Here is a 13,399-nt window from a genome sequence, read left to right as displayed (position 1 = left end):
TAGAACAGCCGAGTGAACCTTTTGGTGCATAGCTGTACAGTAATCTAGCCTTATGATAATTACTGTAGTAAAACCGTATGGGTGTCTCAGCTAAAAATAAAGCTGCGTGAGGAAAAACGATCCGATTCTGTTCATACCGTCGAGTCTGTTTGACTGTTGTCTTACTCAGCTGTATCCAGGTGAATGACGTGCATGTGTTTCAATGTTTGACATTCAATGACACTGAGGAGAGAATCAGGCAGAAATGTAACCGGACCAAAAAGCAACAGAAGAAGAAGAAAATGGTTGAGTTGGAACTGACAAATTTTCAGTGTATTATTCTGTAGTTGATACCTGTTGTCAGATGTTACATATAGCTATGGTAATATCAAAAAATAAAATGTGGGAAACTGTCTGTTACACTCAAGTCTCTGGGTCTTTCTTTTTAAATCATCTGTCCTGACCAGTTTGGCGTGTGGGGAAAAATGTGGACAAGAATGTTAATATTAGAAATGATTCACTGATTTGAAAATCAATATAACCAATAATTTCTTACAGATTCCAGATTAACTGTCTCTCAGCTTTTTAATCCGTGTGGGTCAGCATATGTGTCAGTGAAGGTGTTGAAAAGCAGCGAGCGGTGATTAACGGTCTGCGTGACACCGAGGAGGTTTACTCTCTACGTTTGGCAACCTCAGCCCTCCCCCTCACTGCTCAAGTAACCAAGAAGTTTCCAGAGCAGATGGTGCGGTACAACTTTATTCAGAGTTTATCATTTTAAGAGCTCTCCATTTCCTGTCCTCACAAACGACATCAACCAGGAATAAAGAGCAGTTGGACTGAGACGGGACACTTCCAATAAGTACAAACACAGAGCAGATACAGCTGGTTTCTTTGGTTGTGAGTTTATTCGAGCATTGGACTATTCAAATCTGGTGTTACATGTTTTTTGCCATGTAAATAGAGCATATAAAAGCAAATATTTGGGACTGCATTGCATTCCAAGGCACCTGGGAGTTTCATAAGAGTGCATTGAAAACATATCCTGCTCTAAGACTGCTCAATAACATCTCTTGGGTATGGAAGCAAAGGAAGGCCAAGACATGGATCATATTGTGAGATTTAACATTTACTGAAGAACCGGTCATGTTGATAAATGCGCATTCTAAACTTTACTTTTAAAGACTTCTGTGTGAGTTGATGTGTGAAGGTAATTTAGAGTTTTGCCATGTTACAGACCAAACTAATTACATCAGGATCAAATCCACATCATTGAGTGTGTCGATGGCTGCATTGAACCTTTACATCTTTTTGGCCTTTTTTGCCTCCATACTTGCTGTGCTGAGGATAAAAAGCAGATTAGATTGTTGAGGCGAGATACAATCAGGTCAGGTGATTATTAGTTATTACATCCTGAAGGCTTAGAACTCCTTATTTATTCTAACTGCAGTTTACAAAGTTTAACACTTGAACACTGAACCAAACCCGAAGTGACTTCAGCGGCAGAAGAACAGAACATAACAGAAATTACTTAATGAAAAGATTTGGATATAAAATCATTATTTTCTATAGTATATCATGTGTACAGCATCCCTCTGTGATTTGAACATCTGTCGCATTTATCTCCTGTACATGCACCACTGCAACACAAAACATGGTACATCCAATTTAAAGAGCAACGTATAACATTTGGTACACAGCAATGAACCTGAATCAACTGTCATGTATGCTTCACAAAACTGTACAACTAGTCAATGGTGCAGTGAAGATATTGCAGATTAACAGTACAAGCCAGTGTGAGGGAATGGGGGAAACAACAGCCACGCAACTCCAAAGGTAACACTTTTGTTCTTGTGAATACATACACATGTAGAGCGAGGTTCAGAACGGTAATGTAAACCACAGTGTGTCATCATCAGTATCTGCAGGCACACCTATCCTCCTCACTGGACAGTCTTACTGAGCTGCGAGGCTTCCAGCATTTTCTGAAACACAAAAGACAAACAGCAACATTCATTCAGTTTACTGCAGAAAACCTCTGTGTGCACGTGTAGTTAGTAATATAAAAGGGCAGCTCATGTTAGGTATGCATATTAGCGGAATGAAAGCAGAGCTAGTCCTTCACACTAAATTCTGGTAGGAAGGAGCTTTGGACATTAGCAGGCTGCTGCTGCAGTGAAACTACTTGCTCCTTCGCTCACCTTTAAAGTAAAGTTACCACGGATTGTTTATTGAAGTTTTATTAAATATGAATAAAACTGTGTTACTAAGACCTTAAACTCATAGAAAAAGTGTCTATAGAGGTGGAGTCAGAAAGCTGTTTTCCTGTAGCCTCCTATGGGACTGGAAGTCTTTTTGCAACCACAGGTATCGCCATCTGGTGGCCTTCAGTTAAAATGCAGGTTTAAGGCACTAATGCATTGGCGTCATTTTTTCTTTCTGCAGGTCACTGAAGTGTTACTGTTGAGGTGAAGAACAAATATTTCAACCTCTACATCACATTAATATGATGTTGATTGGAGCTGCGTTTGTAGTTGCTTGTAGTGCCCAAAGCAGTCGAGCCCTTTAAGTAGCTCAGAAATAATCAGACTAAAGCCTGGGTTGCTCTGGTTTGTAACAGCTTGAAAACAAAGATGATGGTAGTTGAGCTGTTTGAACTGATAAAGGAAGGTAGCCATGACAAATGCTTCGTTTTCCATTTCTCAGTCTTGCACACAATGTTCCCCTGCAGGGTTCATGTAAACTCCACTTTACTGGATGGTGATACCTGCTTTATAAGTCTCCCACGGTGTTTCTGTTTCCTAAAATGACATTATGTTGTGAGCAGTGAGAGGACCTGGATTTTTTTTATTCACATTTTATTACATGTTTGGCTGCGGGGTCTGGTCATTCTCCTGCAGATGGAGCCTGTCAGAGAGCGAGGACTGGCTCTCGGGATCAGACAGAAGCAAAACAACAAATCTCTACTGCTCTGCTAACTACATGTTTCTCTAAGAGGACTGAAGGACAGTGTAGCTCATCTTCATCGATGCAAGCTTTAGTTACACTGTAAGCAAAAACCTGATCCTCTGTCACAGATCTGATTTTGTCACAGCTGTCCAAACCCCACAGGTCTGCCTGCTGGAACTTTTTCCACAAGGTCACACAGGAGCTCAGAGAGGAGGACATATACAGACTAAATGGAGGTGTAGTCTAATAGTGCGGACAGTTTTTGGCTCAAGCTGGCCTTAGCAGTTCCAGCTCACACTTTAAGAAATTACTGCGCAGGACTTTGAAGATGCCCCTCTTCCCTTAATGCTGATCTTGGCAGACTCATGTTTTAATCAAATAATTCCTCCGAGCTTCTGGCAAGAGGTTAATGAATGTATTCTAATGCAAACAAAATCTAAAGCCTGGTTTTACATCATACAAGTTAAATGTAATTCTTGCAGACTGGACAAGGTAAAGCAAATACGTTTTCAACTGTTTAATTATTATAATTCAGTTTTGTTTTTCCCTCAACATAAGGGATACTTGCATCATTCAGGACAGAAACAGGCCACTGTTGTTAGTCAGATAAAGGTGCATTGCTTTCTCTGGGTAGTGGACGAGTTGCTGCGTCGAGGGCACTGTCATCGGCAGATTGACAGGCAGACTGGTTCAGCATGTCTACAGATATCTTAGCCCAAAGGTGAATCTGTTGATCTACATTCCTACCCTTCACCTACAGCAATGAGCTGGAGCTAATGCCTGGAAAAGTGAAACAGAAGTACTTCTACAGATAGAAGTGGCTGAGAAAGGGTGTCTGAGCTCATCCTCAGCAATGGGGCAAGAAGCTGAGTCATTCAATAAGAGCTCAGAATAGAGCTGCTACTCCTTCACATTAAAAAGGAGCCAATTACGGTGGTTCAGACATTTGACCAGCATGCCTCCTGGATGCCTTACATGTGATCTGAGAAGGTCTGGGTGGGTGGATGGACTGTGAAATGTTCACACTGACAAGCAGGATGAATGATCAAAGCTAGAAAATGTACATATATGTATGAACACGTGGTCTCGAGTCAGCAAAGTAGTTCTTACAAAGTTCTACACAAACTGACCGACAAAGACGGTGATGCCGTGTCTACACTGAGGGCTAAAAACACTATTAGCACAGGTCCAGCTGATCACATTAAAGCAACGCTTTAGAGGCTGACAGCTACACTGACACAACTGTGTTTTGCCTTTTCAGACAATCTGCTTTTATGAAAAACACTTGGATATTCTGTTAAAAACAAAAAAAAAAAATGAAACTAAGTTGATTCATTTATTTTGAAAAACAAAGATTTTTGAAAAATGGTTTTTCACACATTTTATATTCCTAAAACCACAGATTAACAATTCAAATGATAGTTTGTATCAAGATCCTGCCTTGATACAAACACAGCTCATTACGATGAAAATCTTAGATAAAGCATCATCTCTTGCTCACAGTGCTGTCTACAGACCTTCGCCTCTGAACCCAGAGCCACTGCTAGCTCTGCTAATAGTCTGAACACGTCATTATTCATCAGCGAGGACAGAAAGCAGGACTTTAAAAACCCACAGCACAAACTCACACACAAACACACACAGAGTTGTGTCTCCATGTGTTTGGAGGGCGTTACATTAGATATTTCACAGCGACTTATTTAAACCTTTACCATAATTAGTGCCCAGCCTTACTCTAACCTTACACTGACCCTAAACTCGGACTAGTTACATTACTGTGGAGTTTAACTGAAGCTACAACATGAGTAAAATAAACGCTAAAACAAGCTAGTCCACCTTCCACACCAGAGTCAACCCTCGCAACACACGTGACCACCAAAGACATTTTTGTTTGGGACCAAAGAACTCTGGGGACACCTCTAGATCAAACATCATACAGATGTAACACAGTGTGAGGTACTTGAGAGTACCTACCCTGAGGGAGGAGCAAAAAAAACCAACAACCCGCAAATACTCCCAAAACATGCACATATGCATTTGTGAATGAAGGTTGAAGTCTTTACACACACACTTATTAGCGTCGTGAGGGACGCTGTGTTCTCCTCTGTGAAAATGAATTGTGTGTGCATGTGACAAATGCTGCACTGCTAAGCTGCAATGTCTTGTCAAGGTCTGAGGTGTTGTTACAAAGTGTGTAGTATGAAGAGTGCACAGCTCTCTGTTGTGGACCGATTCTGCTGAGTGTTCATCCCTGACTGCTGACTCTGACTTAAAGGAGCTCAGGACCTTATTTAAAGCCCAGTCGCCCCGACCCCCGCAAAACTTCAATCAAACTAGGAGGCTCAAATCTGGGAACCCATCACTTTGTAATTAAGTAATTAAGTTTTTCAGGCAATGAGCAATTGTTCCTGGCTTCAGTGTCCCTAGCAGATACTCAGATCAAGACATCCTGTTCTATCAATCGCTCACCATTTAGGTCAGCGGTCCTCAACCCCCGGGCCACGGACCGGTACCGGTCCATGAGTCGTTTGGTACCGGGCCGCGAGAGTTGAGACTCGGGTGTGAAATGTATGGTTTTCAGGGTTTTTATCTTTTTTTTCGTTAACTCAGTTTTCCTGGGTCTTTTCACGTGTGTTATGAATAAATCTTCTTTTTTCGGTACCGGTACTAGTTTTATTTTGTTGTATTTATCCGCGACTCCTTAAAGGCCGGTCCGTGAAAATATTGTCGGGCACAAACCGGTCTGTGGCGCAAAAAAGGTTGGGGACCGCTGATTTAGGTAACCAGTTACTTTATAACAAATCTAATGAAAAGTCAAACTGCTGTCACACAGAAAAACCTGACAACCTATAAGAACTGAACCACCTTTCAATGATGTTTAATTAGTGCAGACACCCACAGACTGTCAGATTTCAGTAAAGTTAGATAACTGTAGGCCGTAATGCTACATGGACAGAGCAAATCAATCGAGCGTGGTTCGTGTAGACTGTGCGATGGCTTTGATACATGGCTGTTAGCCTTCAGCTAATTTCTTTGGCAGTCATGATAACAGCAGAGGACACCTTATACAAACAAGGCTTCTGCTGCTTTGACCACCATCGTACTGTTGCACTTGCATCAACCGGGATAATCAACACTTTAAACGGGCAGCTTGAACACTTGGATAAACCAACAAGTTCATGCCGTCACTAATGTGCAGTGCCGTGTTTAGAACAGAGCTACAGAAAAACACTCTACACTAGGGCTGAACGATATATCGCATTTGCAATAATATCGCGACATGATCAAGTGCAATTTTCTAACCGCAAAGGCTGCGATTATACTCTGGACATGTCCAAATTCATGGGCTGCATCCTCCTGAGGCCGCATTTGTAGACCGATTACGTCACAGCGACGCGCCGAAGGCTGTCCAAATTACTACCATATCCCAGAATTCATAGCGCGGCCCAGCCAAACTCCAGTTTCCAGCAATGGCGGCCGCTACTAAGTTTTAAAATTACTCATACTAATCTTTCTGGGTCACAAAATAAACTTTTAACATATTTTCAGGCGAGAAAGTAGTTGTGTAAACATCAAATATCTGCTCGGTTTATCAAGATATCCCATATTTGCAAAAGTGCTTCGACGTTTTCAGAGGCGTCTGCTACCCACCAGCTCGACAGCTAGCCGGGAGCTCGAGGGTTACTGATGCGGCCGAGAACGGCACAACTCCCGGCACATCATTTTCAGATCACCGCGGAGTTTCGCTGCTCGGGTTAAACGTAATATATAAGTCACTTAGACAACCTAAAAATGTTATTGTTGGGCTTTTTTCAGTGTTTTGTTTGTTCGTGAGTAAATCGGTTTGGCTGAGATTAAAGTTATTAGATTAGATAAAATAAAACTTTATTAATCCCCCGGGTGGGTTCCTCCTTGGTTTTCACACAGCTGACTAAACGTCAAACAGAAAACTTATTAAACAGAAGTATGAGACAGTCGAGAATTTACGCCAGTGTCTGGTTATATTTTAGATAGCAAGAAGCAGACGGCCAAGTTTATTAAACTCCACCGAGACAGCGGTGACGCTAATCAGAACTAGACCGTCCAATTTCACGCCTTTAAATTTTAAAGGCGTGTTTGTGTGTGTGTTTATACAATTGCTATTATGTTTGCACTTTATGTGTAATGTTACTGACTGCAAAGATCAGTAAGATGTGTGTATTTTTTATTTATTAGTTTTATTTATTTAATATTATTTTTTAATTGAATGACTGTAGTAGTTCACAGATGTCGAAAAACTGAGTGTGGTAAAGCCACTGATTTTTTTTTATGTATATTTCTGCAATCTGCACATTGTACTGACTTTCATTTTAATGTTTACACCAGGGTTCCTTGTCAGCACTTTATGCTCAGATGTTTGTAAGCTAAAAATAAACTATTGTGTATGTTCAAATATACTGTTGTGATTGAAGAAGTTAAATAAAAATGTCAGTCATCAATTCATGCATCACCTCATGTCATCATAACAGAGGTCTGTCTTCCAGGAAAGAACAGTTTAAAATTAATGTAATATAGTATTGGCCATACTATATGATGTATTGCTTGTCTTTGTTTAATAATACAGAAGACAAAGGCCTTAATAAATAATCGCATATCGCATCGCAATCGCAATATTGGGGCAAAAAATCGCAATTAGATTATTTTCCATAATCGTTCAGCCCTTCTCTACACGCAGCCCTGGAAAGTCAGACATATATCCACTGGGATGGCATCGGTGTGACATGTATCTACCAGTTCTCTTCCTAATGACAGCAGGGTTAAACTATGGCAGGATCTTGTGCCGGCCTCTCAGTCTGCTGTGACTGATGTGTTCAGATGGTGGTGCAGAGCAAGGTGACATGTAGCTGAAGAAGTGCAGCCAAGAAAGCTGCTAATCCGTCTGATCAAGTATCTCCTGTGGGAATCTGAGATCCTTGCACGAGTTCTCCAAACGAGTCCATGCTGCATACACACTATGATACCCTCTATGTCTGAATGCATTTCACCCCACCACATTATTACTCTATAGAGTAGCATGAGGGAGAGAGCTTCATGTTCCGTTTTAGTCTAATCAAACACTTCTTTCCGATTTTCAAATTTAATGAACTTAAACCATAAATCCTAGAACTCTCTTATTGATCTGGTTCTTGAGTGAATTAGTCCAGCTGTCATGCTGGAAAAAACGTTTCACTAAGTGAGTTTAAAAAGCTCCGTGGCTCTCAGCCAGCTGTACCACACTAAAGGCAAACTGGCTCACAAACATTGAGCGTGCCAAAACCACTGGTGTATCACATCGACACATGAGGGGTCCTTCGGCAGTAGCACATGACACACTGAGTTATAGCAACAGTGTCACTTCCTACTCGTCATATATTGATGTCTTGTGGTGAAATAGCAACAACCTGAGTGTAAAAAAGCCAAACAAAGCAAAACCAGGTAAAAAAAAAAACAACAAAAATAGGATGTACACATTCTCCTGACTTCTAAACAGAGACTCTGTGGATCTGTAAAACTCTCAGCATAAATATTCTTATGATTTTGCACCATAGAGTATATACAACTGTTGAAATTACACATCTGCCTGATTTTCTAAATGATTCCTTAATAAATGTGAAAAGCTTCAGAATGTTGTTGAACTTCTTCATAATTATTACAGAAAAAGAAGGATGTTTGTTCCATACGGTTATTACAGAATGATTTTACTCTTATGGTTCACTTGAGATGAAACTTCGGTTTACGCAGTTCATAATCTAAATTGGAGTTCTGCTACAGGAACATCAGAGGATAGATGTTACATGTGCATCAGATTTGTGTGCGACACAGTCTTGTAAAGAACCACTTCAGCTTTAGAGCTTCAGGTCAGAACTTCTGGTTCAGACTGAGAACAGGAATCAATGTCTGCTTGTTTTGTAATATGTAATTTCTCAGGTAGCTTCTTCTACCCAAGATGTCTTCATCATTGGCCTCCAACCTCCGACACAGCATGTCTGCCTACTTGAGTTACTACATTAATGTAGCAGCTTGCCTTAAGTCGCAGAAAACCATCTTCATTTAGCTCTCATTCTGTCTGAATGGCTGTCTTTCTGAGGACAGTCAGACTGATAGAAAGAAGGCTGACAAGGTAGGAGAAGCCTAGGATATACATTTCATATTTGAGGAGTCATTCATTCGCTCAGATGCTACGACGAGAATCTTCTTTCATGCTGACAGGTGAATCACCAGCATCTGTTTTCCACCTTGATTATGAGCATTAAGTGGTTCTCTTACTAAACTGTTAACTGTAGTATCACAGCATCACACATCTCCGCTTGTTAGATCACAAACTCACACCAAAAACATCTGTATTAGAACACACGGTGACTAGCCAACTTTATAAGTAATTAAATATCAACCAAGTGCTCGGCAGTGAAAACACAAAAGAGTCTCCGCAATCGCACACAGCCTGTGAGCTACTCACCCTCCGTGGAGCTGTCTCTGCAGAAGCAAGAGACCACAAATTAAAGCCAACATAACTGGTTAATAGGAGAGTGTGTACATGAAACAGACCAATTAAAGATGAATATTCAGTCAGGAAGCAAACATTAGCACGATGTGGTTATATATTCAATATATCTGTGGTAACAACTGATGAAATCTAATCTATTTACATAGTGAGTATGAATAATGAGCGGTTCTTTTTAAAGTTCTTCTGGTAAGACTGGCAAATGGTATGTAATGAGTCAGACCATAAAACAGCAATATATAGAGGAGCAGCAACATACTGAAGGGCAGCAAAGACCATATGAAAGAAATGATGATCATCAGAGAAGCACTCAGCTCTGTCAGTCCACATCAAACAAATAGCTGCGGCACACAGAAAGCCACTGCTTTACTGTGGAGCCGTATCAATACTATTAGCATAGGGCACACCATTTATCTTCAGTAAAGTGGTCTGAGACAGACATTGAGAGCTCGCCTTAATGCTAAGTGGGAAGCTCTGGAGCTGTACGTTGTTATGGAGATATACACAAGCTCCCTGCTCTTGTATACATCTGACACTTCACAACAGCTACTAAATACAAGCACATCATAATGCATGTTGAGTAAATAACTATATGAGAAATGTCATGCAAGTGGGGTTTCTATGCTTATCCACAGAGCTGTGTTCCTGAGATGACCATATTAGGAATATACAATCAAACTGGTAGAAATAAATAGCGATTAGAGAACTCTGAGATTTTTGCTCAAAGACATTACATACACATACACTGACCGTTAGAGCAGGGCGATATGGCCAAAAATATTTATCACGATATATATTTGAAAATTTGCGATAACGATATAACCGACGATATAATTGATGCGAGACAAAATACAACTCCACAACATTACTAGCGCAAAAAGACAACCTTCCATTTATTTTCACTTAAACAAGAAGCTGGTTTTTATGTACATTAAAGCTTTATAAAAATGTAACAGTGCAAATGCAAATTCCTTGCTAAAAGTTTAACCAAAAGGCATTTCCAGCAGAAATGGGCTGACATATCCTGAGCATAACCATGTATAATATCCACTGAAGTTAAAAAGAGGTGCTTTGCAACATTAAACTGCAGTGTGCGGTACGCATTTTTCGGACCATAAGGTGCACGGGATTATAAGGCACATTAAGCGAAACAAAGCAGTCAGATAAATCAAACTTTATTAAACTCATTCTTCTTGCTTCCTCCACTTCTGTACCATTGATTCATTAATGTTGAATTCTCTGGCAGCTGCTCTATTCCCATGTTGTTGCAGTATATTAATGACTAACCTGGTATTGTGGATGGATTATCTCAGTTGTTCTCCTGACTGAAGTTTGGTCCGTTTACAGCATCCTGCCATGCGATTGCATTTGTCTCTAACCATGAAGAACCTTCACGTTAACTTTTATAAGTGGAAAAGTGTTAGTGTTCGTCCTCCAGCTTCACTGTTTATGTTATGCTAACATAGCTGTGTCGCTAGCGATCACGTAGCACATCATTATATACCAGCTAGCCCAACTTCAGTAACCCTACAAACGTCACTGCTGTTCAGACTGTGGCACCACGGTTGTGGAATTCTCTCCCACTGTCTCTTCGCTGCACGGACTCCATTGATTGTTTTAAGAAACAGCTGAAGACATTTTTATTTAGAAAAGCATTTGATTAATTTCTTCTTATGCTGTTTTTATAGTTTTATTGTTTTACATTGTTTTATTTACTGTTATATTGTTTTATATTCCCATTTTCTGTGTTGTAAAGCACTTTGTGATTTTTATCTGTGAAAAGCGCTATATAAATAAATTTTACTTACTTACTTACTTAGTTTCCTGTCTTCATTTATGTTGGAAGTGATAGCAGAGCTGTACGTTTGATTTTTTTCAGAAATCTCTCAGTCAGAACATGCAATATCATGCTTAGGTAACTAGCGAAACTAGCGAGCTAACTTCCGCTAGCTTCCTGCTAACTTCTAACTCCATTAAATGTAATAACTTTTGTTTTCATGGATGCCTGGAAGTTAAAGTTGAGAGGCACTTTATAGTTACACCTGGTAAAGCAGCAATGCTGATCGTTTTATTAAAGATGAAAGAATTTAGACAGTTTTTAACTCTAAGTGATGCTGCAGTGTTGTTTGACCTGAAGCATACGGAGTTTAGGACCCAGATTACTCCCAGATTTAAGAGCATCTTAGTCCGACAAATACGACAATAACGACGGCCGCTTGCATGTTCTGCAAAAAAATGTGCTTTGTTGTGTATCTGACGGACAAACACCAAACCAGTTCCACATCACGGAAGTTGCACCATTTTTACAAACCAATTCTGGTTCATCTGTTTCACTCAACAATCGGCCATGTGCGTATGAAAACAAAGGCACTGCGCATGTGCGTTTTACTCCCATTCTATCGCGATATTTCATTTTCCTATCGTTGCCTAACATTATACCGGTATTACCGTGAACGGTATAATATGGCCCAGCCCTACTGACCGTGTTATTCAAAGCCATTTCTACCACACTTAATTAGGTATACCTTGCTAGTACCAGCTTGGACGCCGTTCAGAACAGTCTTAATTTTTAGTGGTAGCTTGAAGCATTCACCACATAATTTGGTCTATATTGACATGACACTATTATGCAGTTGCTGCCGATTTGTCAGCTGAACATTCAACCACAATTTAAAGGTATTCTACTGAATTGTGATCTGGTGACTGTGGCGGCCATCTGCGTGCAGTCAACTGTTTGAGATGATGTGAGCGATGTGATACGACAAGTTATCCTGGTACAAGAAAGATTAGTACACTGTGGTCATAAAGGGATGAGCATGGTCAGCAACAATACTCAGGTAGGTTGTGGCATTTAAGCAATGCTCTATTGGTAGTAAGGGGCCCAAAGTGTGCCAACAAAATATCACTTACCAAAAATGCATTATCACCCAGAGAAATGTTGCTTACCGGATATTCTCTTTTTTGGACCATTCTCTACAAACCCTACAGATGGTTATGTGGGAAATCCCAGTAGATCAGCAGTTTCTGAAATACTCAGACCACCCAGTCTTGTACCAATAACCATGCTGTATTTAAAGTCACATTCAGTACTTGGTATGAACTTCAGCAGGTCATCTTGACCATGCCTGCATGCCTAAATGTACTGAGTTGTTCCTGTTGGATGTTTGAGCGTTGGTGGTTAGCAAGACTGGAGTGACCATTAGCCTCCTCCGGTACGACTCCTTGGATGACTTCCAAGCTGTATACCAGGAGTGAGCAAGTCATTGACTTACTGATTCACTTCACCACAATCCTCATTCGGACTGGACTGAAGGAGTGGATCTACCAGAAAGCGGAATAGCAGACATACAGGACAGCTACAAGTACCTAAGTATCCCACAGGTCAACAGGAACCATGATAAAGATGCCCGAAGGTCGAAGATTGAAGCCACTGATGTCAAGACATGAAAACTCCTCACAAGCACCAAATCCAGAGAGGCAGGAATCTAGCACCAGCCAACACATAGTAGCAGGATGTAAGATGCAAGCTGGGAAGTGTGGACCAAGCAATGTACAGCAACATCTGTGAAATGCATTAGAAGTCCTCAATTCTCGATGAGAGACACGACCAAAGGTGGTTGAGAAGAACAAGGTTAATGTCCAGTGGGACAGACAAGCAGTTGCTGGCCAACCAATCAGACATAATGGTGGTTGACAAGGTACATAAGACTGCAGTTGTGTTTAGATGTGGCAAACTCAGTGGACAGTAACATGAGGAAGAAGAAACACGAGGAAATAGGCCGTGGAATAGTAATGGGGCTAAAGGAACAAATGAACCAAATGTGGAAGGTAAAGTCCAAAGTGGGTTGAGTGGCAATAAGAGATTACATAAGAGGTCTCTGTCCAGAATGGAGAGTGCAGTCCTGGGAATAGCTAAGATACTGTGCAGAACCCTCAAACTTCCAGGCCTTA

General features: G+C 40.7%; 1 protein-coding gene across 4 annotated transcripts in view; it reads right to left on the bottom strand.

Annotated features, from left to right (window-relative positions):
• Positions 1-865: 865 nt before the first annotated feature.
• The window catches only part of ano10a (anoctamin 10a), a 39,933-nt gene continuing 27,399 nt past the window's right edge, over positions 866-13,399 (bottom strand). For 3 of the 4 annotated variants that reach the window (XM_026184704.1, XM_026184703.1, XM_026184706.1), the window contains 2 exons: positions 9,404-9,420; positions 866-1,964 (listed from right to left, as the gene is read on the bottom strand). In XM_026184704.1, coding sequence (XP_026040489.1) covers positions 1,895-1,964; positions 9,404-9,420 — 87 coding nt within the window. In that variant the 3' untranslated portion in view covers positions 866-1,894. The remainder of the gene's footprint in view (positions 1,965-9,403; positions 9,421-13,399) is intronic. The other variant, XM_026184707.1, reaches the window with a different exon arrangement.

This window comes from Astatotilapia calliptera, chromosome 11, assembly GCF_900246225.1.
Source record: "Astatotilapia calliptera chromosome 11, fAstCal1.2, whole genome shotgun sequence".
NCBI lineage: Eukaryota > Metazoa > Chordata > Actinopteri > Cichliformes > Cichlidae > Astatotilapia > Astatotilapia calliptera.
This window is presented reverse-complemented; position numbering and strand designations above follow the sequence as displayed.